At 40.0% G+C, this 27,891-nt stretch overlaps 1 protein-coding gene across 6 annotated transcripts in view; it reads right to left on the minus strand.

Moving 5' to 3' along the window:
* The window catches only part of DIP2B (disco interacting protein 2 homolog B), a 209,928-nt gene that overhangs the window by 86,484 nt on the left and 95,553 nt on the right, over positions 1-27,891 (minus strand). For all 6 annotated transcript variants that reach the window (XM_046663507.1, XM_046663499.1, XM_046663474.1 and 3 more), the window contains exons 2-3: positions 24,444-24,515; positions 7,909-8,037 (exon numbers count right to left, since the gene is read on the minus strand). In XM_046663507.1, the coding sequence (XP_046519463.1) occupies positions 7,909-8,037; positions 24,444-24,515 (201 nt within the window). The remainder of the gene's footprint in view (positions 1-7,908; positions 8,038-24,443; positions 24,516-27,891) is intronic.

Raw genomic sequence — 27,891 nt, forward strand, 5'->3', positions numbered from 1 at the left:
CCCCACAGCTATGGACAACACTGGACCTTTTTTTTCCCCTTTCCCAAAAAAGATAAGTGAAAAATGTCATTTTACAGTTTTAAAGTAGCTGCTCCTATTCTTGGCTTGTTTTTCTGAAGCGGTTAAGACATGGTTCCTAAGTGGTAGAGTGTGGCTTCAAGGACCAGGGGCAGAACAGACACCAAGCGCCCTCATCTGTTAGGACATTACTTTAGATAGCTAGGTAGGTAGGTAGGTAGGTAGGTAGACAGACGGGGAGGTAAGCAGGCAGGTAGACAGGTAGACATGGACAGATGAAAAGGCAGATGTGTGGGTGGGTTGAGTCGTCAAGTAGAGAAGTACAGTTCAATGAGTTACCTGCAAGCCAACAAGTGGTCATGCCATTTTTACCAATTTCTAAGGTACTGATCACTTTAATGTTTTTCATTAAGGCAGAGGCACCAAGTATTAAGCTCTGGAACATTAGGATATCACATTAATTTTGGTACTACTCTGTGTGCTGGTGGGGAGGGACAGTGAAACTTTAATTTGCATTTCATTTTTTTACCCTGGAATATCTATATAGAAAACAGCTCTTCATTTCAAAATGGCTCAGACTTCATGAGCTCTAGGAAGCCTGCCCGACAGTGTCCAGTGCCCAGGCTCCCTCCTGTCACTCCCTCTTCCATGATGCTTCTCTACCTTGTAAAAAGGATTCCTGTGTTTTCATCCGTGCTCCTCTAGCATCTAAACTGTGTTTGGGTCACAGGAGGTCTATAATAAATGCTTGCTGAACTGAACTCAATTTACCTTTCTTGGTACAAGAGAGTGTATTAATATAGAAATAAAATGGCCCTGGTGTACCAGTGGCAGTCACCTTAGCAAATGTTACCAGATCAGAGATCAGATATGGACAGAGACAGGAAAGTTCTGAATTAGGGTTTCAGAGGGACTTATTGTTGCATTTAGCTCCCAGCATTAAGTCAGAAGAATCCATACTTAGAGTGAAAGTCATTAGGAACAATGTGATTTAAGGCTTTAAATCATTTATCCAGAGCTATCACTTCAAAAACTCTGCCATTTTGTTTAAAATTAGTATGTAAACTTTATATGCATTTTGCATTTTACCACAACAAAAAAACTGGAAAAAAATAATATACATATTGGAAAAAAATCCATACATATATAATGAAGTGAAAATTTTCCCTAGACCCATCAATTCCCAAAAATAATGCCACCTCCATAGTTTGGTATATATTTTTCCAGGTTTCTGTGTCTGTGTATATACTAATAAATGTAATTACTGTTATTATTAATACTTACAAAAACTGGATATGCTACATACTGTCTTGCATTTATTGCTTAAAAATATCTTTCATACATCTCTCCATATCCGCACTAACAGATCTACCTCAGTTTTTTTAATAAGCCTTCATAGAATTTTAAATCAGCTGCCATAGAATTCCATGGTGTGGACATAGCATAACTTATTTAACCATTGTATTATTATGAACAATACTACAACAAACATCTTTGTATATGTATCTTTGCACACATATGTTGGTGTTTTTATAAAATAAATTTCCAGAAGTGAAATTTCTGGGTCAAAGTTTATCAATACTTAAAGTTTAAAAAATATTGCCAAACTGTTGTGCTATCACTTTTAAAATCTCAGTACCAACTTACTTTGGCTCCGAAATGAAGTAATTTTAAACTGCATTTACATTTATGATACTATTTTAGTGTGCTGAGGTTTACTTAGGTGAACCACAACTGCCACAGTTAATGGAATCTATGGTGCCATCTTAGAGAAAACATACCCTGATTTCAGATATGTTAAAACGTGAAAAGTATCCTTCTTACATTAGATGAAATGCAGTTCTCAGCTGTCGTAGAAAACAAATGATTAACTGCTTATACTGAGAAACAGCAATTCCCAACAGAAGAACAGCAGCAATCAAATGTTTGCACTTATTAATTAAACACACATTTTGAAAGTATATTTTTGCATGAGATATAAAACATGTGATAGCCAACTTGCTAAAACTTGGGAGTTATTCACATTAAACAAGCTTCAGACGGCCCATAACTTTTGGGTCATTAATAATTAGAGGATGCTCTTCTCTGCCACAAAGATTCCCAGCATCAGACCACAGAACAAACCAAACCACTCACCTATTTTCTAACATTATAAATTCTGGCCCAGACACTCGTGTCAGAAGGAGATGTTCACAGTTTCTGTACTAGGAAAGCCTCTTATTGATAAAACAGGCAGCTCTCTTAACTGGGTTTGACTCACTCACCAGCATACAATTCATCTTGATCTTTGATAAAGAAATCACTTCTGGAAATAGAGAACCTGAATAGACCAATCACAAGTAAAGAAATAGAAACAGTAATCAAAAACCTCCCCGAAAATAAGAGTCCAGGACCAGACGGCTTCTCTGGAGAATTCTACCAAACATTCAAAGAAGACTTAATACCTATCCTTCTCAAACAATTCCAGAAAATTGAGGAAGATGGAGCACTCCCTAACACATTCTATGAAGCCAACATCACTCTGATCCCCAAACCTGACAAGGACAACACAAAGAAGGAAAACTACAGGCCAATATCACTGATGAACATAGTTGCAAAAATCCTCAACAAAATTCTGGCAAACTGAATACAGCAATACATCAAAAAGATTATACACCATGATCAAGTGGGATTTATACCAGGGACACAGGGATGGTTCAACATCCGCAAGTCAATCAACGTGATACACTATATCAACAAAATGAGAAACAAAAACCACATGATCATCTCAATAGACGCAGAGAAAGCATTCAACAAGATCCAACATCCATTTATGATAAAAACCCTCAATAAAATGGGTATAGAAGGAAAGTACCTCAACATAATAAAGGCCATATATGACAAACCCACAGCCAACATCATACTCAATGGACAAAAACTGAAAGCCATCCCTCTCAGAACAGGAACAAGACAAGGGTACCCACCTTCACCGCTCCTGTTCAACAGAGTACTGGAGGTGTTGGCCAGAGCAATTCGGCAGGTAAAAGAAATAAAAGGAATCCAAATAGGCAAGGAAGAAGTAAAACTCTTGCTGTTTGCAGATGACATGATCTTATATATAGAAAACCCCAAAGAATCCATAGGAAAACTATTAGAACCAATCAACAGTTACAGCAAAGTTGCAGGGTATAAAATCTACATACATAAATCAGTAGCATTTCTATACACTAACAATGAACTAACAGAAAAAGAACTCAAGAACTCAATCCTATTCACAATCGCAACGAAAAGAATAAAATACCTTGGGATAAATTTAACCAAGGAAGTGAAAGATTTATACAATGAAAACTACATGACTTTCTTGAAAGAAATTGACGACGACATAAAGAGATGGAAAGACATTCCATGCACATGGATTGGAAGAATAAACATAGTTAAAATGTCCACACTACCTAAAGCAATCTACAGATTCAACACTATCCCAATCAGAATCCCAATGACATTCTTTACAGAAATTGAACAAAGAATCCTAAAATTCATATGGGGCAACAAAAGACCCCAAATTGCTAAAGCAATCTTGAGTAAGAAGAACAAAGCCGGAGGCATCACAATCCCTGATTTCAAAACATACTACAAAGCTACAGTAATCAAAACAGCATGGTACTGGTACAAAAACAGGTCCACAGATCAACGGAACAGAATTGAAAGCCCAGAAATAAAACCACACATCTATGGACAGCTAATCTTCAACAAAGCAGCTGAGGGCCTACAATGGAGAAAAGAAAGTCTCTTTAACAAATGGTGCTGGGAAAATTGGACAGCCACACGTAAAAGATTGAAAATTGACCACTCTTTTCCACCATTCACAAAAATAAACTCAAAATGGATCAAAGACCTAAAGAATAGGCCTGAAACAATAAGTCTTCTAGAAGAGAATAGAGGCAGTTCACTCTTTGACATCAGTTTCAAAAGAATCTTTTTGGACACCATAACTCCTCAGTTGAGGGAAACAATAGAAAGAATAAACAAATGGGACTTCATCAGACTAAAGAGCTTCTTCAAGGCAAGGGAAAACAGAATTGAAACAAAAAAACAGCTCACTAATTGGGAAAAAATATTTACAAGCCACTTATCCGACAAAGGGTTAATCTCCATAATATACAAAGAACTCACACTGCTTAACAACAAAAAAACAAACAACCCGATCAAAAAATGGGCAGAGGACATGAACAGACATTTCTCAAAAGAAGATATGAATATGGCCAATAGACACATGAAAAGATGTTCATCATCGCTAATCATCAGGGAAATACAAATCAAAACTACACTAAGATATCACCTTACCCCCGTTAGATTGGCAAAAACATCCAAAACCAAGAACGACAAATGTTGGAGAGGTTGTGGAGAAAGAGGAACCCTCATACACTGTTGGTGGGAATGCAAACTGGTACAGCCACTATGGAAAACAGTATGGAGATTTCTCAAAAAGTTAAAAATAGAAATACCCTATGACCCAGCCATCCCATTACTGGGTATCTATCCTAAGAACCTGATATCAGATATCTCAAGAGTCCGTTGCACCCCTATGTTCATCGCAGCATTATTTACAATAGCCAAGACGTGGAACCAATCTAAGTGCACATCAACTGATGATTGGATAAAGAAGATATGGTATATATACACAATGGACTACTCCTCAGCCATAAAAAAGGACAAAATCGTCCCATTCGCAACAACATGGATGGACCTTGAGGGTATTATGTTAAGCGAAATCAGACAGACAGAGAAAGACGAACTCTACATGACTCCAGTCATAGGTGGAAGTTAACATCTAGACAAGGAGAACTGATGGTTGGTTACCAGGGGAAGGGAGGGGGTGGGGGGAGGACACAAAGAGGGAAGTGGTGTACCCACAACATGACTAACAATGTACAACTGAAATTTCACAAGGTTATAAACTATCATAATCTTAATTAAAAAAAAAAAAAAAAAAAAGAAATCACTTCTGAAGTTCAGTCCCTAGACACAGCTGACTTCGGACATCTCTGCCAGAACCACATGAAAGCTGGGTGGGTATCATTTTCCAGCACTAACGTTTGAGCTGACTAAAGTGACAGAAATACTCCTTTAACATCCTTTTCTGTTTTTGTTGTTTTGTTTGAGGTGGCTAATTGCTCAGAAGACTAACACTAAAGGAGCTGTCAGAATGACTCACAATCAGATCACTTTTCATCTCAGGCACTAATTGTGTATTTTCCACATTTGTGATCATAACACACATGTATAGGAAGGTGCATCCTGCCTTGATGTGCAGAAAAAAAGAAGTACTAAGTAAGTGTATTTGAAATGTCAGACCCTCTTGGCTAAGCACAAAGAACAGAATCAAGTCAGATGATCTAAACTCTGAATAAATATAAGATCTTTACACCATGTCTGAAACATGAAACACGAAGTCTATTTAGATTTGATATGACTGGTTGAAATGTTGTAGGTGTTAATAAGCCTCCACCAAAAAAGAGAGGATTTTCCAGTTAAATTCACTGACGTAAATATTAAATCCTTTCTCTGTACCCATCACTGTATTCTGAATGCCTAGAATTTTACTAAACATACCCTCCATTCTTAAGTGATTTTAGCACATGACTTATAAATGTAACCCTTCCTATGAATGGAGGGGCAAAGAGGCAAAGTCCAACTCCCACCAATGTTTGCAACTTCTTTGCTCCACTTCTGCTGCTACTCTTGGTTTCTTCTTATTCATGGAAGCCAGGATTCTCAGAACGTTCTGAGCTTTTCCTTGCTATTTAATTGAGCAACTCCTAATACATTGAAAAATGTGACTCTTGCCCAAAATCCATGCTTGCATGCCTCCTCTTTCATGTTCCCCATCATGACAACATTGCAGTACTCTCACAGCTTCCAGGATCTCCAGGGTTTTTAAATCACCTCTTCTCCCCTACTTTCCCTCCTCTCTGGCCTACTTCTCATTACTACCCTAAAAAAAAAAGGCCCAGGGAGACAAATCTCCCAAATCCGACCATTAAACTCTCTTCGTGCACCTAACCAAGAGACTCTGCAGTCTGCTTCCAGTATCTGATCCGCAGACTATACTTTCTGATATTTGGGGTAAATCTGAAAGAATTAGTGTAAAAGTAGAGGGGCTGGAGATCACAGTTGGGTTTTAGTAGGTGAAGTAGGTGAAGTCAAAGTTAAACAGGTGAAGGTCAAAATTTCACACTACTGAATGAGCTCACTTCTATCCGTGATCAGCTTGGACACAGGACGCAGAAAATCATCTTTTTGGTTCCTGACTATTCCTTCTATTATATGCTGTAAAAACAAATAAACAAGAAAACAAAGGGAAAAAACCACCCAAAACTCCCAGAAGGCCAGGGATGAGAGTTGTAAAGGTTAAAAGCCTCCTGGACTGGTTAGAACATGCTACTGCTGAACCTGGGCCCCAGGCTCAAAAGGCAACACTGGGTGTCTGGGAAATCAGCCTTGGGTCCTGGTGACAAAACAGGAGCTCCTGATATGCTCGTCTACATCCAGCCTTACCTCCCTCTAATTCATTCCTTAACTAACCACTGCTTTTATTCCTTCCTTTCTCCACAATATCTATTTAGCTCTTATATATGCCCGGCCCTGTGCCAGGCACTGGGGCACAGAAGTGGCAAAGCATGCAGCCTGCCACTGGCATGAGCTCCTAGACAAACACAAATCTGTTGCTGCTCTGCTGAAAACCTTCAACGGTATTCAAGATTCCTCAAGATTAGGTCCCTGGTCTTCTGTCTAGCCTCACCTCCCACCTCTTCCTGGGCCCTTGCATTCTACATTCTGGCCATACTGAACTACTTTACTGATGCTATTTCTCTAACTCTGTCTGTCTGCCATGACACACAGATTGGATGTCTTATTCTCTGAGAAAGCCTCCCCAGCTCGCTCAAGGCCAAGTTAGGTTGCAGGGAAAATTTTGGTGTGGCACGCAACCTCTATTTTTTTGATCGAACACCTCTCATTCCTTCCTTCCAGTGTGTGAAAACATACATCTAATATAATCAGCCCACAAATGGCTGACGCAGCTCTGCAACCATGTCGCTTTCTCTAAAGCAGTTTCTGAGAGGATGTGATCTACACCCTGCTTTTCAATTCAAGAAAAGGTTAAGGAAACCTTGGCTGGTGTAAGGGAGTCAAAGATCTGGAGAAAGTAAAATATCATTCCAGTTAGTCTTCTGGTTTATTTCTGCTACTTCTTAAAACAATAAATGCTGCAGAGACTATGTTAGTACACTGGGCCGTAGATGGCTGGGGGCAGGCCCGCTACGCCATGCGTCCTCCTGAGGGTCTATGATTTGTGTGTCTGCTCATCAGTCCTGGCCATGGTATGGCTGTAGCAGGCTCCTACTACCAGACACAGCACGTTGCCTTTTCCCTTGCCATGGGTACCTTTTGGGTCAGAAGAAATGAAGTTCAAGAGTTTACTAATTTGAAATTTCATTGTTTTTGTTCTAGCTCCATCAGTTAAGAGCCTAATGAACAGCTCTGGCAAATGCAGAAGGATTTGCCTCTTCCCACAGGGTCCACTGGGCTCTCCCAGGACCACCCTATGCCACCCCAGCCCTCCACTTTCTTATTTATCTATTCATATCACCTTTGTACTCATTTGGCTCCCCGTCTGCCCTTGAGGGTAGAAACGTCTTATTAGTTGCTGTATCCCCAGCAAATACTGAGTAGAATCTACTATACCTGGCACGTTACAGGTATTCAATAAGTGACTGATAAATGAATTAATAGAGACCTCTTGGCACTTCAAGGGAAAAAACAAAACAAACATTGGGAACTCTCAGGATTTACAGTTCATGCTACAGTCAGTGAAAACTGCTCCACGGGTAACTTCCAGTTCCTTCTCACCTGATCGATATCGCTCATCCCTGGCTCCCCCAGATCGAGTTCGGTGGTACTTAGAAGGAGCGGAAGTTTGAGCTGCAGATGGAGCAGGTGTCTGGTTTCTATGTTCCTTCTGCACTGCTGGATCAGCTTCTAAAAAAGGAAGTTTGGAAGATGGTTATCCAATAACAATAATAACTAATGGTTTCTGAGCACTTTATAGCATTCTTGCAACACTTCGAGGTAGGTACCATTACCCCATCAACAGTAAAGGGTTAAAGAGCTTTAATGCACATACATAAAAATGATGCAAAGACATCCAGGCTAAAAAATATCATCTTAGAGCCGTAACTGTCAACAGGCAATAGGTGGGAAGCAGCAAGAAGATATTTGTAAAGTGAAAAGGCCATTCCAGAGACTCCAAGAACTGGTGGGGTGGGGCGGGGTGGGGTGCATACGACCCCACAATCCTGCACAGGGGTACAAAGAATAACTTGGGGAGCTTTAGCCTTCCCAACGTAAGTTACTCCAAATAAACATGATTTAAACGAAACTACGATGCTTGTTATGCAAACCCAACCTTAAATCAAGTCTACTAACACTGACTTTCCAGTCCCTAGCCCGCCCCCATACTCTGCTCTCCCAACATTTACTGTTTATCAAGAACATGGAAAGGGGGAAATAAGTAGGTAAACAGAAGAAAAACACTTTAAGTTCTGATCTTTTACAGCCTTTCTCTTTTTCAAATGGTGTTAGCTCCTAAGTCGCAATTTTTTTTAATTGTAGTAAGAACATTTAACATGAGATATACCCTTTATATACTCCCTGCTTCTATGAGTTTGACTACTTTAGATTCCTCACATAAGTGGAATCACACAGTATCTGTTCTTCTGTGACGGGCTTGTTTCACTCAGCATCATGTCCTCCAGGTTCACCCATGTTGTCACATATTGCAGGATTTCCTTTTTTTTTTAAGTCGAGATATAATATACTGCATTACATTAGTTTCAGATGTACTACCTAACAAGTCAATATTTGTATATACTGCAAAATGATCACCACAATAAGTCTAGTTAACATCCACCACCATACATAGTTACAAAATTTGTTTCTCACAATGAGAACTTTTAAGATCCACTCTCTCAGCAACTTCCAAATACATAATGGTGTATTACTAACTATAGTCACATGTTGTACGTTACATCCTCACGACTTATTTATAACTGGAAGTTTGTAACTTTTGACCCCCTTCACCCATTTCACCCACTCCCCAGGATTTCCTTCTTTTTTAAGGTATATTTTAAGTGTCTTAAACAGCATTTAGTTGTGCCCTCAAGGCAGCTTACGCATAACCAATTATGTGCCCACTACAGTAAGATGTCACCCATCCAGCAAATGCACTGCTCCAGACCACAGCTGAGAATCGGCCAATAAAGCAAAAAATAAAAATGCAGACTGAGGGGCCAGCCCGGTGGTGCAGTGGTTAAATTCACATATTCCGCTTCGGCGGCCCAGAGTTCACCGGTTCGGATCCCGGGTGCGGACTTGGCACTGCTTGGAAAGCCATGCTGTGGTAGGCGTCCCACATATAAAGTAGAGGAAGATGGGCACAGATGTTAGCTCAGGGCCAGTCCTCCTCAGCAAAAAGAGGAGGACTGGCAGCAGTTAGCTCAGGGCTAATCTTCCTCAAAAAAAAAAAAAGAAAAGAAAAGAAAAAAAATGTAGACTGAAAGCACAGAGGTCTAGGGAGTGAAAGCAACAGTCTCATGTACCTCAGGAAAGGCTGAGGGCGTCATGATACTACAGGAAATGAGACTCATAACGACAATATCGTATCATCTTTAAAAGGGGGTTGGCATGCTGGAAAGGCCATGTGTAAGAGCTCTAGTGGACAGTTCCAGCTGGGCCCAGTCTTCCATGTGCCCCTGCCGAGGCACCAGGCGTGTGAGGGAGGCCATCTCGGACCTTCCAGACCAGCCCAGCCACCAGGTGAAAAGCACCTAGTGAACCCAGTTGCTCCCATGTGGAGCATAAGAATCACCCAACTGAGCCCTGCCCAAATTCCTCACCCTCAAAATCATAAGACATAATTTAAAATAAACCTTTTATATTTTTAAAACAGACTATTTTCTTTTAAAGATTGGCACCTGAGCTAAGATCTGTTGTCAATCTTTTTTTTTTTTCCCTTCTTCTTCCTCTCCCCAAAGCCCCTCAGTACACAGTTGTATATTCTAGTTGTAGGTCCTTCTGGTTGTGCTACGTGGGACGCCACCTCAGCATGGCCTGATGAGTGGTGCCATGTCCGTGCCCAGGATCCGAACTGGCAAAACCCTGGGCCGCCGAAGCGGAGCACGTGAACTTAACCACTTGACCACTGGCCGGCCCCTGGATTATTTTTTATATACTGTTTCTAAGAAGGGAAGGAAGAGTATATTTTAGGATATTTTCCACTAAAGTGCTTTTATGGATCTAGAAATGTTTATTTTTGATGGTTTCTGGTAGCTGAGATTTTTATTACAAAATATATTAACTGAGCACAGTATGTTTCAACACTGAGATTTTGAAATGTAATGTCTGGTGTTATAAACTGAAGTTTTCAATCAACCTAAATTCTCTTGATAATCCATTTCACAGAAGAGCTGTACTGAATTCTTAATATTCTCATACCTTGTTTCATTTGTTAGCTTTATTACTCTAGAACAGGAGTCAACAAACAGTAGCCCATGGCTGTTTTTATAAACAGTTTTACCAGAACATACCATGCTCATCTGTTCATATTATTGCCTATGGATGTTTTCACACTGCAAAGCTGAATGGTTGTGACAAAGACTGTATGGTCCTCAGAGACTAAAATATTTACTATCTGGCCTTTCACAGAAAAGGTTACCAACCCTGGCCTATAATAATAAAAGCTAACATTTAAGTGTTTGCTTTGTGCCAGGCACTGTGCATAGAGAAGTTTTGCACATCTTATCTTATTTATTCCTCACAACAACCCTACAAAGTCAGCACTATCACTATCAACTTTTTACAGAAAAGAGAATAGAGACATGGACTAGCTTATCCAAAGTCACACAGCCAGGAAACGGCAGAGCCAGGATTCAAACCTAAGTCTGTATAACTCTGCCAGTTCCTAACCACAAAATTCTCCCAAGACTCTAAAGAGAAAGCAATCAGAATAATTTAGTTTAGAAGCGTCTAAATGCTTCAAGATTTACAGTCAGCAGTTAGATAAAACTGTTTTTTAAATAATCACCTGCCATCATTTGAAAGATTCTACAAAAAGCCCCTCCAAATAAATTTTTCAGCCACTCAATAGAGAAATGATTTAAAACATAGTCCAATTAACTTTATTTTTTTAAAGATTTTATTTTTCCTTTTTCTCCCCAAAGCCTCCCAGTACATAGTTGTATATTTTTAGTTGTGGGTCCTTCTAGTTGTGGCATGTGGGACACGGCCTCAACATGGCCTGATGAGCGGTGCCATGTTGGCACCCAGGATCCGAACCGGCGAAACCCTGGGCCGCTGAAGCAGAGTGCGCGAACTTAACCACCTGGCCACGGAGTCGGCCCCTCCAATTAACTTTAAATAGAGAACAAAAAATAGAAAGGGGCTATTTTTATTTGTATAGTCAGATGATATATACAGGAAGGAAATCAGGTTAGCACACATCAGCTACTTTGCTTGTAAATACACACAGAGGCAACGGTTTGACTTAAACAGACCACCAAGTTTAAAACACTAGCTTTGTATCAACGGAGAGTGGGGTCATAGTGAAAATATTAATATAACTGAATTACCTATCACTGATAATTTTCTTAATTAAATAAGTAGATTTGCAAAAACAGACCAAATCATTCTGCTAAGAAACACAGGGCTTCCATATTAGATAGTTAATAATCCAAAGGGTGAAAAAATGAACACAGATTCTCATTTCACTAAGGATGCACACAAATGTACGTATTTTTTACCATTCCTCTCTCACCTATGCTTTTACCTTGTATTTTTCTAAGTAATTAATTAGGAGAAAGAAGCCAATGTGGGCTAAAGAATAAAAATTGGGGAACTGAGAGTTAATATATTTGTTTGAAGAAGAATTAGAAAGAATGAACATTTGCACTCGGGACTATCTAGAGGTTATCACAGCTCAAACCACAAGGAAATGTAACACAAATACAAACATCTGATGAGAACTGAGAGTCAGATGACATTTAGCCAAGAGATCTACTGAACTGGTACTGAAAAAACAAAAAAAGGCCTCACAACACGCTATTCACCAGGCACCACCAGTAGGATGCTCTGCAATGTGCATCTCAGTTCCCTCAGGAATTTAGTCATCCCAGCGGACCAGGTCCCTTTTGGATCCAAAATCATGACAGGCATTTCGTTGCAGCTGCCAGAGGTCGAGGCGTAGTTTCAACAAGCGGCTGGCAAGTTTGTTCAGTGAGCATTCCTCTATTGCCCAAAGCACAACACCACAAAAACACGGATTTCGGACAGAACCACCTTGGTTCAAATGTGTCATACACCTGCTTCAAGTTCAAGAGAGACTATCTAAAAGAGACATAAAAGGAAAAAGAAGAGTAAAATGGATTCTTAGGAACTGAATCACTTTAAGAATAACAAGGGAGCTTAATAATGAAACCCTAGATAATCTCTTTGAATGTGAAGAATCACTCTCCATTTATATGAATTTTACAGATTTTTATTTCCATGTATTGGGGTTTTTTTTTAAGACATAAGATTTACAAATATATTTTATAAGTGCACTGAAAAAATTGGAAGCAAATACAGTAAAGTGTTAATAGTACCTATCTCTCTAGGTGATGAGATTTTGGATGTTTTATATATTTTTCCATAGGTTTTACTGGATTTCTACAATTCAGAAAAGTTCTCTTCAGAATATAAAAATAATATATGTTCATTATAAAACATCAAGGAAATAGTTAAGTGTAAAAAGAAAATAAAAATATTGGATTTTCTTAATTTGAAGGTCACATCTTCAAATAGAGCAGATTCTTACCAAAATAAGTTAAAATAATATTCAGTTTTCAGCTTCCTAGATAAATAACGACTCTATAAAGCGGATTTTCTACATCAATCTTCTAAAATCAATTGTCTCCTTTTTCTTTCACCAAAAACAACTGGCAAATCAATGCATGTTTGGGGGTGAGAAGAAGGAAACTATGTCCTGGCTGGAGTAAAAGAATTTTGGAGGCTTACTTTCACCTTAGCTTACTGGCCAAGGCAACAATTTATCATGGAAAGGGGCAAGAAACCATGGATGTCAGGGCTCCTCAGAGAGAGCAGGGAGGTGTGGGCACACAGTAGCACAGCAGGGCCTGATATAACAGCATGTCCACATCAGCCGGGCAGGCAAGATGCTGCTTAATGATGAGTCATTCTTTAGCCAGGCTTTCACACTCCAACCAGATCTCAGGAATTAGCTGGGACCCAAAAGCAGAGATTTCTATATTCTGAGTAAGACATGCACGGTTTCACTACCATGGTAAGAAGCTAAAAGCAAAGACAGAATTAACTACATGTGTCAACATCATGAGATATTATATACCATGAAAAATATGCTGACTATGAAGACGTGAAATGGTCTAAATGAAATGTCATGATAAAAGAACATAAAATATTATGTATATAATATGATTCCAATTATGTACATAAAAACTATTCATACACAATTATAAGGATCATATGGGACATAAAGTCCCCTAAGTAGCTAGAATGAGGTAATGACGAGGCACTCTGGAGTTCTTTAAAATTTCATTATTTTGTTTACAGAAAGAATGATGTGTAAAATGAAAGGAATTTTAAAAGACACGAAATACAGATAAGTGCTGGAACAAGAGCTGCGACTCTCATGTATCAAATCTTCTTCAAAACTTCCAAATTCTAGTGTGAAACATACTTGAGATCCAAAGAAAAAGATCGTTCACTGATTATGACACCGCGACAGCGCCAGTTTGGGGGTTCCTCCTCTTTTGGTTTGTTATACAGAATATCCACTAGGGGTCACCATTATGTTTAAATAGTGATGACGATACAAGGTTTAATGACAGTAAGTTTAAGAAAAACCACAAATTTTAATTCCTTCTACAACACAAAGCCTTCTTTCTCAATGATCAACATGTACAGAACTTATTGTCCTTTGGCCGAAAGAGACATTAGAGTCTTCTATGATTCTATTGTTTGAACATAACAACAATGATAACCTCAAAAAGAAGCTGATATTTAGTTATAAAACTATGCAAAATTTCCATTCAGGAAGATGGAAGGCCAACCTCAGCTTCTTATCTTTCAACTCTGCCTATGATTTATTTAAAGATATTCTCACCTGTAAGAATAACAGAGTGAAGTAGGATGTGCTCTGAGAACCAAGTAACATAATAATTCAACTTTTTGGAGTGACCAGAGCAGACATGCTCACTGGTCTTGGTGCTGGCATCCAGAGAAGAAATATACTAAGTAAGTGATCACCAACGTACGTATCTCTTCTCCATCGTGGTACGTGCTGAGACAGAAAAGCAGAGGCCCTCTGAGCCCCATACACAACGGGGAATTTAACCGGTATTGCAGTTTCAGGGAAGGCCTGTTATACAGGAGACACTGCTGTAGGCTTTAGCTTGGCAGAGAGAGGGGAGAGCCATTTTATACAAAAGTAAGGTATTTGTAGAAGTCCAGTGAGGGAGAAAACCTTGACAAGTCTCAGAAAGACGCAGGGGCTAAAGCACAGTGGAGAGGGGGAGTGATACAAAATAAGAAGAGGGGGGTGAGATCACTTGTCCTAAGCCAAAGGAGTGCCTCTGAGGGGGTGTAAACAAGAAATGACAGGATAACAGTGATAGTAGTATTTCTACAGCTCTTTAAACTTTCATAACACGATCTCATTTTATCTTCACAATAATGCTATCTGATAGATACCATTACAGAAGCGGGACACCCATCACAGATTAAATCTGTTTTTCTATAGTGACAGTGTGTCGATAAGCACCTTGAATCATTACTGAGCCTCTACTCCCACTCCCACCCGGTGCAAGAAGGGTAGGTGAGGGTACCTTGAATCACTCGGAGAACCTTCCTTGGGAGCTAACGTACCCCGAGTCCCTGAGGAGAGCCTTCCTTAGAAGGATGGGCGACTAACCTCACTGTCTTGGGAAAGGGAGGAAGGAATGAGAGTGTTTGCACTTGGAGTTTGGAAAAGGGGCCACCATCTGATTCCTAGGAGTGGATTCCGGGAGTTCGTAAAGTGGTGAATGTCTGAGCAGATCCTGACCCAGAGCTTCCTGGCCACTTGGCATCAAGAAAATGGCTGTGCATGGGGCTAAAAGAGCACAACATCAAGAGCTCTGCCCGGAGAATCCAAGTGGGGTGCCTTGGCTGAGTTGAGCAGTGTTGGCTCCTCCACCAGAGTGGCTGACATGGGAAGCAGGTAGAGCCCTGGGTCAGCATCACTGGTCACGAGGTAAGGACCAGTTTTCAGTAGCACCCTGAGAAGCAGCAGCAGACTACGGGGCTCTTCCCTTTTGGGTGTGGTAGCTGCAATGACCACCTCTCCTCCTGCACTACCTATATCCCAGGGGGTTCTTGGACAATTCAGGAGGAAAGAGAAGCCCCAAGAGGAAGATAGCGGACTTCCTTCTGATAAGGCACGTGGGGATAGATATGACTGCAACGTGTCCTCCAGTTTACAGCAATTATGATACTATCCAAACCTGGTAAATGAAAGAGAAGAACTGGGACTGGAATAAAAAAAGTCAATGTTCTTTCCATTATGCTGTGATCCTCACTTGGGAAGGAACTTTCAAATCAAAATGAGATAGATAAAATACAATAGATCCCACCCCACGCCCCTCCACACCCACGCACACAAAGAGGCACATTCTTAATATTTATATAGTTGGAAACGTTCTATAGCATTCTAAAATGCAGCTCCTGATTTCAATAGCCGGTTTTAAGTTCCCGTCCCTTTGAATTTCCACAGTACTTTGTTTAGAACTCTCTTACAGTGCTTATTTTACTCTCTCTCTTATGATCCTCATTTGTATACCTGTCTTATCTCTCCTACTATAGTATAAATAACTTGAGGTCAGAGGCTAGTCTTAATTCATCTTGCATCTCCTGCAGTAATTGGCTCTCTGTCTTACACACTGCAGATGCCCAATATTTTGGTCAAAATGAATAATTAACATCTTATCTGCCTCCTCACTTCCACCAATGATAGTGAGTGGCTGGGAAAAACAAAAGACAAAAATGAAGAGATACCAATTTAAAGGAAATGGTTAAACGTTAATGTGAAAAGCCTGCTTATTTGTATATCTCTAGGCCACACAAGTTTTATGCAAAAATTTGTGCCTCTCACAATTTTTATACAATTACATGAGGTCATTAAGAAAAACAGGATCACAGACTATCCTTGAGAGGAATTATCAGACTTTAGAGAGCATAAAACACAAGGGTTTTCTTTTGTTTCATTTTAACTCAGTCATATATACATTTGCACCATCTCAAAGGCAGGACTGAACTTAGAACTGTGATGAAAGGGGTGTGGAACCACTGGCAAATGCAGTGTATGTATATACACTGGAAGACCAGGGAGCAAATATCCTCTGGCATCCACAAAAGGAAGCCAAGTTCGGGAAAAACCTTTGGGTCACCAGAACTTCTTACCAGGAAGAACAGCTAGAGAACGTCAACAGAATGCCAACACATAACCACATCATAAACTGCTATGTCTTATCACTCAAAGGGCAGTAGGTAAGAGTCTGGGGGAAAAACGTGGAAACCTAGGGGCCAGTCCCGTGGCCAAGTGGTTAAGTTCCTACACTCTGCTTAGCCGGCCCAAGGCTTTGCCTGTTCAGATCCCAGGCACAGACATGGCACCACTCATCGGGCGATGCTCAGGCAGCGTCCCACGTAGCAGAGCCAGAAGGACCTACAACTAGAATATACAGCTATGTACTGGGGGGCTTCGGGGAGAAGAAGAAGAAGAAAAAAAAAAGAAGACTGGCAACAGATGTTAGCTCAGGTGCCAATCAAAAAAAAAAAAAAGTGGAAACCTAGGCCAAGAAAGAACACGTTAACAGGTGAGATCCAATTCTGAAGCAGGAGACAAACACAAGTAAACGAAGTAAAAGCAGAACAAAGTGAAGGGATGGAGGGAGAAAAACAGATACGCCAAGGTCACAAATAATCTCAAATACACAAAGACAGAGCGGAATGTGTACGCCAATGCCATCAAAACCAGAAGCTGCAGCAATGTCCTAAAACAAAAGATGTGGGTGCGGGAGAAGATGCCCCCAGTGCACTGCAAGGCGATTATAAATAGTGGAGAGCTGCAAACAGAGCTGAGGCAGGGCTCCTCTCAGACTCACGGAGAGGAGGGAGGCCCCCAGTCTCAATACTTTAATCGGGCTGGTGTGGAGACGGTAGGATCAGCCGGCTGCTAAACAGCCAAAACGAAGCACTAAGGTCTTTGAGATCATTCCGATTGACGGAAATCATCTCTGCACAAATTCTGAACAATTCTTAAATAGAAATGTTAGGATAAAGAACTCTGATTAAACATGGCGGAATGAACACTTCTATCTATCCCTATTCCTTCCCAAAATACCACCAGAATAATAAAGGCCTGTGGCTGGACAAGAAGATGATCAGTTCAGATAGACGCAGGCAGAGAGAGAGGACCAAGAGTTGTCTCCTCAAAAATAATAACAAGATTGATGAATCAACTAGAAAAAAAAGGAAATGTAATCCTAGTAAACCAAGAAACTTAGCTGTGAACAGTATTCACATACTCATAATAATGTAAACATGGAATGCTGACTTAACAACAAAAAAAGTAATATACTGAGGATTCATCCAGAGTAAGCACGAGATGGGAGATGTGAAGGGGCAAAGGGAAGGGGGGGTGTCTGTGTGGTTGAGGGAGGACTACGTGAGAGAAAACTCTAATCTTTTATAGTAAAAAATGAAGAAATAATGCTTCAAATTGAAGAAAAGTCAAGAAATAGAAGTAAAATGTTACTTAGAAAAACAGAGGTAAATGCCAGAAGAAACCACTGAAAGAGTTGAAAGAAGTTGTCTCTAGGGAAGGAGAGGACACTGCTTTTTGTTGTTACTGTTACAAACCTTCTGGTACTATTTGACTATTTAAAATAGATGCATTAATTTCACCTGGAAATAAAAATTAAAGAGAAATGCTAAATCTGAGGTGAGAATCAACATACTGTGCACAGTCTCTTGAGGTTTAGTAGATCTAAATTAGAGATTTACTGAGGGTGGAGACAAGTTGCCAGGACCAATTACTCTCCAATCTGTAGATTAATCTGCTTCTTTCATTACCTTTCATTAGGTTCATCTTCACAGATGTTCACTAAAGGAGAGCCTAGAAATTCTAAGTGTTCTTTCTGTTTGGTTCCACAAACATGTATAAAATATCTACTATGTGTCAAGCACTAATGCTAGAAACTGTGGACATGAGGAACAAAAATAATAATAAAAAAGAATGCTCCTAATTTTAAAGTCCTTAAGAGTCCAGTAGGGGAGTAAGACAAACAAACTATAACCCACGAGACAGTCAGAGAGAGCTTTGTAAAAATGCAACTCAGGGGCTGGCCCGGCGGCGTAGTGGTTAAGTTGGTGTGCTCTACTTTCGTGGCCCAGGGTTCACAGGTTCAGATCCTGGGCGTGGACCTAGCACCGCTCCTCAAGCCAGGCTGTGGTGGCATCCCACATAAAACAGAGGAAGACTGGCACAGATGCTGGCTCAGCAACAATCTTCCTCAAGCAAAAAAGAGGAAGACTGGCAACAGATGTTAGCTCAGGGCCAATCTTCTTCACACACACAAAAATGCAACTCAGGTAATGGGGGTAGGGACTGCTTTTGAACAGGCTAGTCAAGGGAGCCTTCTCTGTGGAAGTCCTGGTTGAACAAAGCCCTAGTAGACTGAGGGAGCAAGCCAGAGGGTGTCCCGGCAGACTTGTCGGTCTTGTCCAACACTGTCTGCTTCCCAGGGTCTCAACAGTACTTGGAACAGAGAAGGCATTTAGTAAATATGTGCTGGTCTGAGGTTCTATCCGTAACCCCTATATCAGCAGAATAAACTCTTTTTTATTAAAGCTAGTTGGAATTATCAGTTACTTATACCCAAAGTATTTTAAAGATTAGACCACAGGATGAGCCCAGGGGAGTTGCCTCCCTACTCAAAGCCTTCCATTTTCCTGCATCTCCAACAACAGTGGCCAAGAGTGACTAATTTAGAGTGAGAGCGTGTGTGGTTTGAAAATTCAACTCTTTGGGCCATGCCAAAAGAGAGTTAATTCTGGCCCCTTCTCCCTGCAAGTCTGCTAATTGAGGCGTGTGGGAAGCCTTACATCCAGGCTCTAGTAGCTTCCAACTACTGAAAGATGTTCTCCAGGCTATTCCTTCTGAAGAGCATATGGCTCAGAAGGAGTAGGAAATGCAAACCCGTCCCACCTTCATTTCTCCCAGGCCTCTCGTAGTGAGAGCATCTTGAAGTCCTGAGCATGATTTCAACCTTTATCAAGACAGGAATTTTTCATACAGGATGGCACTTAAATACCAGATAACACTTGGGTTTTGCTTAACTAAAGAAACAACAAACATTTCCAATGTTGGGAAGTTTTAAGTGATTTTCAAGGATAATTTTGACACATCAAATTTTTGTCAGCCAGTGATTTTTGAATCTAACTCCTTTGATGCTAGTGAATTAAACGATGCTTATTATTAACCAAAATTGTTCTCACTCAATTTCCACTGTTTAATTTCTAAGTATATTCTTCAACCTTGTGTTCTCTTTCATGTCTCCCCATTCTCCCTATTACATTGTTAATTTTCTTCTGAAGTCCTATTTTAAAGATTTATGTAACTTGTGAGAAATCTAAAATATACATAAATATGCATCCCAAGATAACTCAACTCCAAATCAATTCCAGACAGAAAATCATTCACTAAACTTTTAGATAATCTAAATTTTTAGATAAACATGTGCACATGTTCCAGTAATACAATGTTGCAGGCAGTATTAATTTTTTATTTCAAAAGAGATTAGCGGAGAAGGTTATACACTACACTCAAGTAGCCACCCTCACAGCAAAGCCTCTCACAACTGGAGTGAAGGAATTCGAACAAGGTACTAGAGTCAGAAGAGGCTGAATCCCTCTAGAAGTAAGAAGTAGAAAATTCCTACCAAAAGCATCAAAATGACTTTCACGTCATTTAATTCTATATTAGAAATTAATACTTTGTAGTAAGTTTAAAATTTGCATTCCAATGTCATTAAAAAAGATCAAACTAAATGCATTCTTCGAAATCTGCAGAGACAGATGGGATAAACATGCCAAGGGGTAATCTCCTCTTTTGCTCAGAACCTACATAATATAGATTACCCAGCCCTACAAATGATCCCTTTCTGCGAAAAACATGAACAGACTTAAGAACAAAGGTGGGCAAAGGGAGAAACATGAACTGAGAGCATTTACCACTAACAAACGCTCACTAAAATATGTAACTACTATTTAGGGACTTCAGGAAGAAGGAAACTGAGCTGAGAGAAGGCAGTGAGATAGACAAAGGAACAGTGAACAAAGAAATGAATACTGACAACTGTTAACCACACAAAACAGTAATAATAATACTTGATAATTGAGGGGGTATGTAACAAGGTGGTACTAATATATAAGATAGGGAGTGGTGGTGGTCAACATTAAAGCATTTTTAAAGTTTTTGTCTTGTTTGGGAGGAGAATTAAGATGTCTAGCAACTCTAGACAATTTAGATAAAAAGAAACAAAGCCTTAGGATAAAACACACTACAGGGATAAAGATAGTTACTTATGATAAAAGGAGCAATGCACAAAGACAGACATAATAATTCTTAATTTGTGTGTACCTAGTAACATAGTTTTAAAACATATAAAGCAAAACTTGACAGAACTACAAGGAAAATTGACAAACCGACAGTCATGGTACAGATTTTTCAACACACTTCTATCAGAATTGATAGATCAAATAGTCAAAAAATTAGTAAGAATAGAAAAGATCTAAACAACACAATTGACTACTTTGAATTAATGGGCCATAACCATCCACTCAACAAATAAAATACAAATAGATGAGTTACACAAATTTACCAAACACCGGGCACATCTTAAATAACAAAGACTTGATTTTGTATGGGCGTGTTCTCGGACTGCAGTCAGATTAAGAAACACTTATCTTAGGAAAGAAGACAGACGATGGAAGCATCCAACTCAGGAAATTTTTAAAAAGTCAAAAATGGTAAACAAAATGAATACAAAGAAGGAAACATATGCAGGAGCTGAAAATGATAAATTGGAAAATAAAGACATACTAAAAAAAAGATCAATAAAATCAAAAGATCATTCTTTGAAAAGACAAACTCTGGAAGACTCAAGAGAAAAAGCAGGAGAGAGATAAGTAAACAATACAAACAAAGCAAAAGCTTTAAAAAACAAAGAGAATATTGTGAATAACAAAACAATAACTTTGAAAACTTACTCAAAAGAGACAATTTCCTAAAAAAATTAAACTTACCAAAACTGGCTCATGAAGAAACATAAAACGGATAGGACTTGGTAAGAGATAAGAGACAGGGAATGAAGGAGACACTGAGGAGGACTTCTACATCTCTGCCTTGTTGGGCTCATGGAGGTGAATTCTATTTACTCAGAAGGGGAAAACCAGAAGAGAAGCATAGGAACAGGCTGGACGTCATTTCAGTCAGTTTTTGGTGGTGTGTGTGTGTGCACGTGCAGGCAGAGGTTGGTGCCGGTGGTAGGGGTGGTGTGCTGAAGTATTAAATTTAACAGACATGTTTGGATACGCTGAAATGGAGGTTCCTTCAAGATATATTTTGGAGACATTAAGTATGCGGTTGGCTCTATGGATCGAGCTCAGGAGAGATCTGGGTTAAGATACATATTTGGGAATTGCCTGTATTTAAATGACAATTAAAGCCACAGGTACGGCCGAAATACCCTAGAAAGATCGAGCGTTGGTTCTCAAAATGTGGTCCTAGGAAAAGCAACTTCAGCATCACCTGAGAATTTGAGAGAAATCAAATTCTCGGGCTCAGCCTGGACCTAGTGAATCAGAAAGCCTGAGGACCGGGTCCTGCAGTCTGTAGCTTATTAACAAGCCCTCCAGAGATTCTGATGCAGGCTAAAATCCGAGAACCACTGATACAGAGTGAGATACCAAGAGGGCTTGGGCCTTGCCTTGAGAATTCCAACATTTAACAGAGGAAGATGAGCCTCCAAAAATGACTAGGAGTAACATGAACAGGGGAGTAAGAAAATGAGAAGAGTGTTTCAAAAGAAGCATTTCAAGGCGTAGACTGGTGAATACTACTGAGATATCACTTCTGACAGCACCAGAAGAGACTAGAATGAGCTGAGAAGTGAGCAGGAGATGAGAAAATAGAGATAGTAAGTACAGACAGTTGTGAGCAGTTTGACCATAAAGGAGAGATGGAAGTGGTTGACAAAGGAGGATTTCTCTTTTTTTAATAGAACAGTAATGAGCATGATGAACTGCTGAGGGAAGAATCTGGTTGAGAAGGAGAGTGTGACTGTATGAGAGCAACAGGGAACTGACAGCAGTGGCAGACCTGGGGGCAACGTAGCTGTCTGCACCAGCAGGAGGAGCATTTTATTACTTACAGTGTCTAGAACTGCTACACACAGTGACAACTAAAGAAGACCAACTTTTCGTTGGTTTTATTATTTTTTTAATTTTCTACAGACACTGCACCCCTCATTACCTGGACTGGGGGTGGCCTACTCCCACTGCCCTGTCCTTGATGTGACTGATGATGGGTAAGATTTCTGGAAAGGGAGGAGGGGATCGGATCCAAAGCACAGGTGGAAGGACTGTCCTTGGATAAGAGGGACGAGTCACCTTTTTAACCAGAAGGAAGGAGGTAAACATGATGGGCGTAGATGTGGCAAGTTTGAAGTCTGGTAGCAGGAAGCTGAAGGAGCTACCATCAGATGACCCCTCGAGGTCATCTAGAAGACCATCCCCACTGTGAGATAACTATGTCACATTCTCTTGGCCTACTGCAACTAAATGTCTGATTCGCCAAATCCATACTCACTAAGCAACCCTCTATTTGTGACTTGGCTCCCCATGTAGGCCTGCCCACGGAGCAAGAATGTGCTGACCACACAGACTTGACTGTGCCTTATTGGTTTCTCATGGTAAATTGATAAATTGGTTTTTGAACATGATTTGGTTTCTATGTAGCTTGACTACAGATAACAAACAGATCATGATCCTTTTCGTAGTTACATCTCTTACTGAGTTATTTTCTCAGGATCTGATTGCTTTTGCACAAAATGACTAAAGTAAACATCTGGGCCTTTAGAGGCATGGGCCAGATCCACAATTAAGCAGCCAATCAGAGTACTCTCCTTTTCTGGCATGCCTTGCTCAGCAAAAGCTGGCTTTTCATTAGCTGTCACTGGCCCAATTTGTATCTCTTCTCTCTCAATTCATTTCTACATCCATCTGTTCATTAAGCTATTTTAAATTGGCTGTCACTGCACTGACCTACTAGTTTTTGTATGAAGGAACTTTTAAGAATAATGCAGGAAATAAAACAAGGCCTTCAGTGAAATATAGTGATATACCACCATTATTCATTTATTTATTCCATTATTCATTCAACAAATATTTACAGACTATATACCCTGTGCAAGACTTGATATTAAAACCATGGGGGATACAAAGTCTTCAAGGTATTTATAATCCAGAAGTAAAAGCAATTAGTTCCACAAAGAACAGGCTTGTGGAAATGAACTCTGATTGCAGGGGGGAAATGAGAAATAAAGAAAAAATTCCTTATAGTAAAAGTGATTAAAGCAGAAATAGGCTACCAAAGGAAATCCTGGACTCTGAGTAACTTTAAAAATATGACGACTTAGAGACAGACAGCCTTGTCTAGAGGCAAAGGTTACAGCAACCCCTCTGGAATTAAGCACAAAAGTGACTCAGGACTTTCTGATATAGAAAAAACACACCAGTCTCTTTGAAGAAGGAATGTCAGGCTGTGAATTAATTTAAAAGTTTACTTAGGGTTCTTACCCCCAAATCCTCAGGGACTCCAATCCTTGAGCTGCGTTGCAACTCTGAATCTGTCCTTCCTTCTTATCTTTGCTCCCTTGCTCCTCTCCAACACAGTTGCTGCTCAGGCATTAATAAGACTAGTTTTTCCACGACCTGGAATTTTCTGCCATTGAATCATGTCAGCCATGCACAGAGCCAGTATCACCCAAGGTCTGTGTAAATGATTTGATGACCTTGGGTATTTTAAAAGTGCCTAGCACACAGCAGATGCTCAGTTAAGATTCATTTCCTCCTTTCTTTCCTTCCGTTTTTTTCTCTCCCCTGGTGAGGAAGGGAGGGAGAAAACAGGAACCAAGAAAAGACAGATCTCCTATACGATAGCATTCTTTGGTGTAAAAATACTGAGAAGGTTTAAACCATGTCTCATTGCCTACCTTGTGTCTGCGGGATGTAGGGAGACAGGAGTTTTGACCTTTTCTTTTCATATCCCTTCTGTGTGATGTCCCCTAAAATAGCAAGAAACAGAAATAGGTTATGCATTATTCTTACTCTGTGGTTGTTCACTGTAAAAATAAAATTAATTACAGAGTGTTATAGAATTACCACATGGATAGTAGGAAAAAAATGTATAGTTCTTTGCCAAGGATTTTGCTATGTGTGATTTCCCACAGGCTTGGAGCTGACTTCTTGTGGAAAATTGTAGGGCTTGTCCCTACACCAGTCTAGCATAGCAATATGCTGCATACCCTGTCAGCGATTCCTGAGCTCCGAGGTACCCCTTGTTGCCTTGGTATTTAAGATATACCAAAATGGAATGCTGCAGGGCTGGCACACAAACGATCTTCTCTCCAAAGTTTCAGTTTGACCAAGTGAATGCAATTGATTTGGGAGGTGTTCAATTACACTGCTGTATAGAACCACATAAAATCAAAAGTCTGGTTAAGGGGAGAAGTCAGGGTTCAGGCACTAGGATGCAATATTTCAAAGGCCCTTCTGTACCCCAGTATCTATGCTGGAACCTAGGGTGGGAATTCCCACACCCTCTCCCCTCAGTTCACTGGTTTGTATTATTTACATACATGTATGTTTTTTTCACAAGGTTAAATAAGAAAGTATAACTGAAGCACACAAAAAGTACATATACAATAAATGCAATAAGGATAAACTGATTAATAGAGGAGAAAACGTGTGGTTGAAGCATCAAGCAAAATGCTAGGTAGCAAAGAAAGGGTAGCAAATGGATGGCTAGAGAGCAGAGTTGAATGGAACAGGAAATGGAGGAGAACAAGGGGACACTCAAGGGAGAATGAGTAATTCAAAGCCAGGGGAATAAATATATGAGGTGAGGTGACATGATAGGAGTATTGTTTTCCAAAAGAGATTTTTTTTTTTTTTTGAGGAAGACTAGCCCTGAGCTAACACCTGCCAATTCTCCTCTTTTTGCTGAGGAAGACTGGCCCTGAGGTAACAACTGTGTCCATCTTCCTCTATTTTACATGTGGGACGCCTACCACAGCATGGCTTGCCAAGTGGTGCCATGTCCACACCTGGGATCCGAACCGGCGAACCCCGGGCTGCCAAGAAGCGGAACGTGCACACTTAACCACTGCACCACTGGGGCCAGCCCAAGATTTTTTTTTTTTAATTCACAGAAATCTTTATTTAAAAGTCAAAATCTGGTACAAAAGTAATTTATATATTCAAACTTACAACATTTACTTATTATATAGTCAATTTGAAGGAAAAAGCATATTTTGATGGACAGAGAGATTTGAAGTCAAGGTGATGCCTGTCAGTTGCTCTTGTCCTCAGCATCTGCCTGATGGAGGAGATGGTGGAGAGGTGACAGGGCTCACTGAAGGGCTTAAACAGGGGAGCAACACTCACAGATCGTAGTGTACAAAAGTTCACTCTCCCTGAAGAGAATGTGACCAAGGGTAGAGACTAATTGTTACCCCAGGGCTACTACAGTGATCTGGGCAAGTTAGCAGTAGCTTAAACTAAAGATAGTGGTAGAAGGAATGAAAAGAAGTGAACAGATGGAGAGAGCCATTAGCGAGGAAGACCGGATAGGATTTGGTGATCGGTTGGATGTAGGGTAGAGAAGGTTTCTGGCTCGAGCAATGAGGCAGATGGTGGTGACATTCTTTGACAGAAAAATACAGCAAGAAGTGCATGCTTGGTGGGTCAAAGAAGATGTGAGTTGAGCCTAGGAAAGGCCTATGAGACACACAAGAGGATATGTCCTATCAACAGCTGGATATATGGATCTAGAACTCAGGAAAGAGATATGGATTTGGAATCATCAGGATATAGTTGAAAAATAAATTAATATAATCTCTTTGTAGTAACTGGGCAATTTCTATCAAAGTTTTGATCTAGCAACTGCACTTCTAGGAATTTATTCAGTAAAAATATTCACACAGGTGCACAAAAATCAATATGAGAATATTCCCTGACCCTTTATTTGTAACGAGAAAACCAGAAGGACTCTAAATGCTCACATTATAGACTATCTTTATCAGTGGCTCTCAACTAGGAGTGATTTTGCCCCCAGGGGACAGTGACAATGTCTGGAGACATTTTTGTCACAACTGGAGGAAGGGGCACCACTGGCATCTAAGGGATAGAGGCCAGGGATGCTGTTAGCCTCCTGCAATGCAGAGGACAGTCACACAACAAAGAACTATCCAACCCAAATGTCGATGGTGTTGAGGATGAGAAACCCTGATCTACATAATAACATGCAGGTATTCCAAACATACTGGCACAGGAAGATGTCTAAGATATATTAAAGGTAAAAGACAAGTTGCAGAACAGTAGGTATAAGAGGATCTAATTTTGTAAAAAATAGTAATAGATATGTTTGTATATATATATGGGAAATAGTGTGGAAGGTTGTGTATATGCTAAATTAACATTTATCCTAGGGGGAACAGGATTATGGGGGAATTTTCACTTGTTTCATATACATTAACAGAGTTTGATGTAAAAAAACAAGCCTGAATGATTTGCATAATCTCAAAAATAAAGATTTTTTTCATTAAGAATGAATCGTTCTGGGGGCCAGCTCCATGGTGTAGTGGTTAGGTTCAGCGTGCTCCGCTTTGGCGGACTGGGTTCAGAGGTTCAGATGCCAGGCATGGACCTATACTGCTCATCAGCCATGCTGTGGCGGCGACCCACATATAGAGTACAGGAAGACTGGCACAGATGTTAGCTCAGGGATAGTCTTCCTCAAGCAAAAAAAGAGAAGGATTGGCAACAGACGTTAGCTCAGGGCTAATATTTCTTAACACAATAAGATGGTCACAGTATATAACAAGAAAAAAGGTAAGATACTGAACAGTTTACACTGCATATTCAATTTCTGGAATAACAATACTTTCACACACACATGTATGCACAGAAAAAGTCTGGATTTTTACACACTGAAACAGTAACTGGTTAGCTATGGCTTGCAAAATTATAGATTAGTTGTAGCTTTTTTTCCCTTTTCACTTGCCTGTATTTTTTAATTTTTCTACAATGAACATCCATTATTCCAAGAAACAATAGATATTTTAAAACTGCAATCATGACTACTTATTAAACTATACGAATTTAATCATAATGGCCCTTCATCTCTATTTCTCTAGTGAAATAAGAGAAAATCACAGTGCATTTTTTGGAAACAGAAACCAAAGCTTGTCAAATTAGCAAACTGCAGAGTTTAGGTCATCTCTAACAATACACACAGCTACCAGAGATGTGCGAGCCTACACGGGAAATGAGTCTTTTATTGCAAAAGTCATTCTCCTGTCTCATTTTCTGCTCACAAGCTCCCCTACCACCAACACACACACACACACACACACACACACACACACACACACACACACA

This window comes from Equus quagga, chromosome 1 (genome assembly GCF_021613505.1).
Source record: "Equus quagga isolate Etosha38 chromosome 1, UCLA_HA_Equagga_1.0, whole genome shotgun sequence".
Lineage (NCBI taxonomy): Eukaryota > Metazoa > Chordata > Mammalia > Perissodactyla > Equidae > Equus > Equus quagga.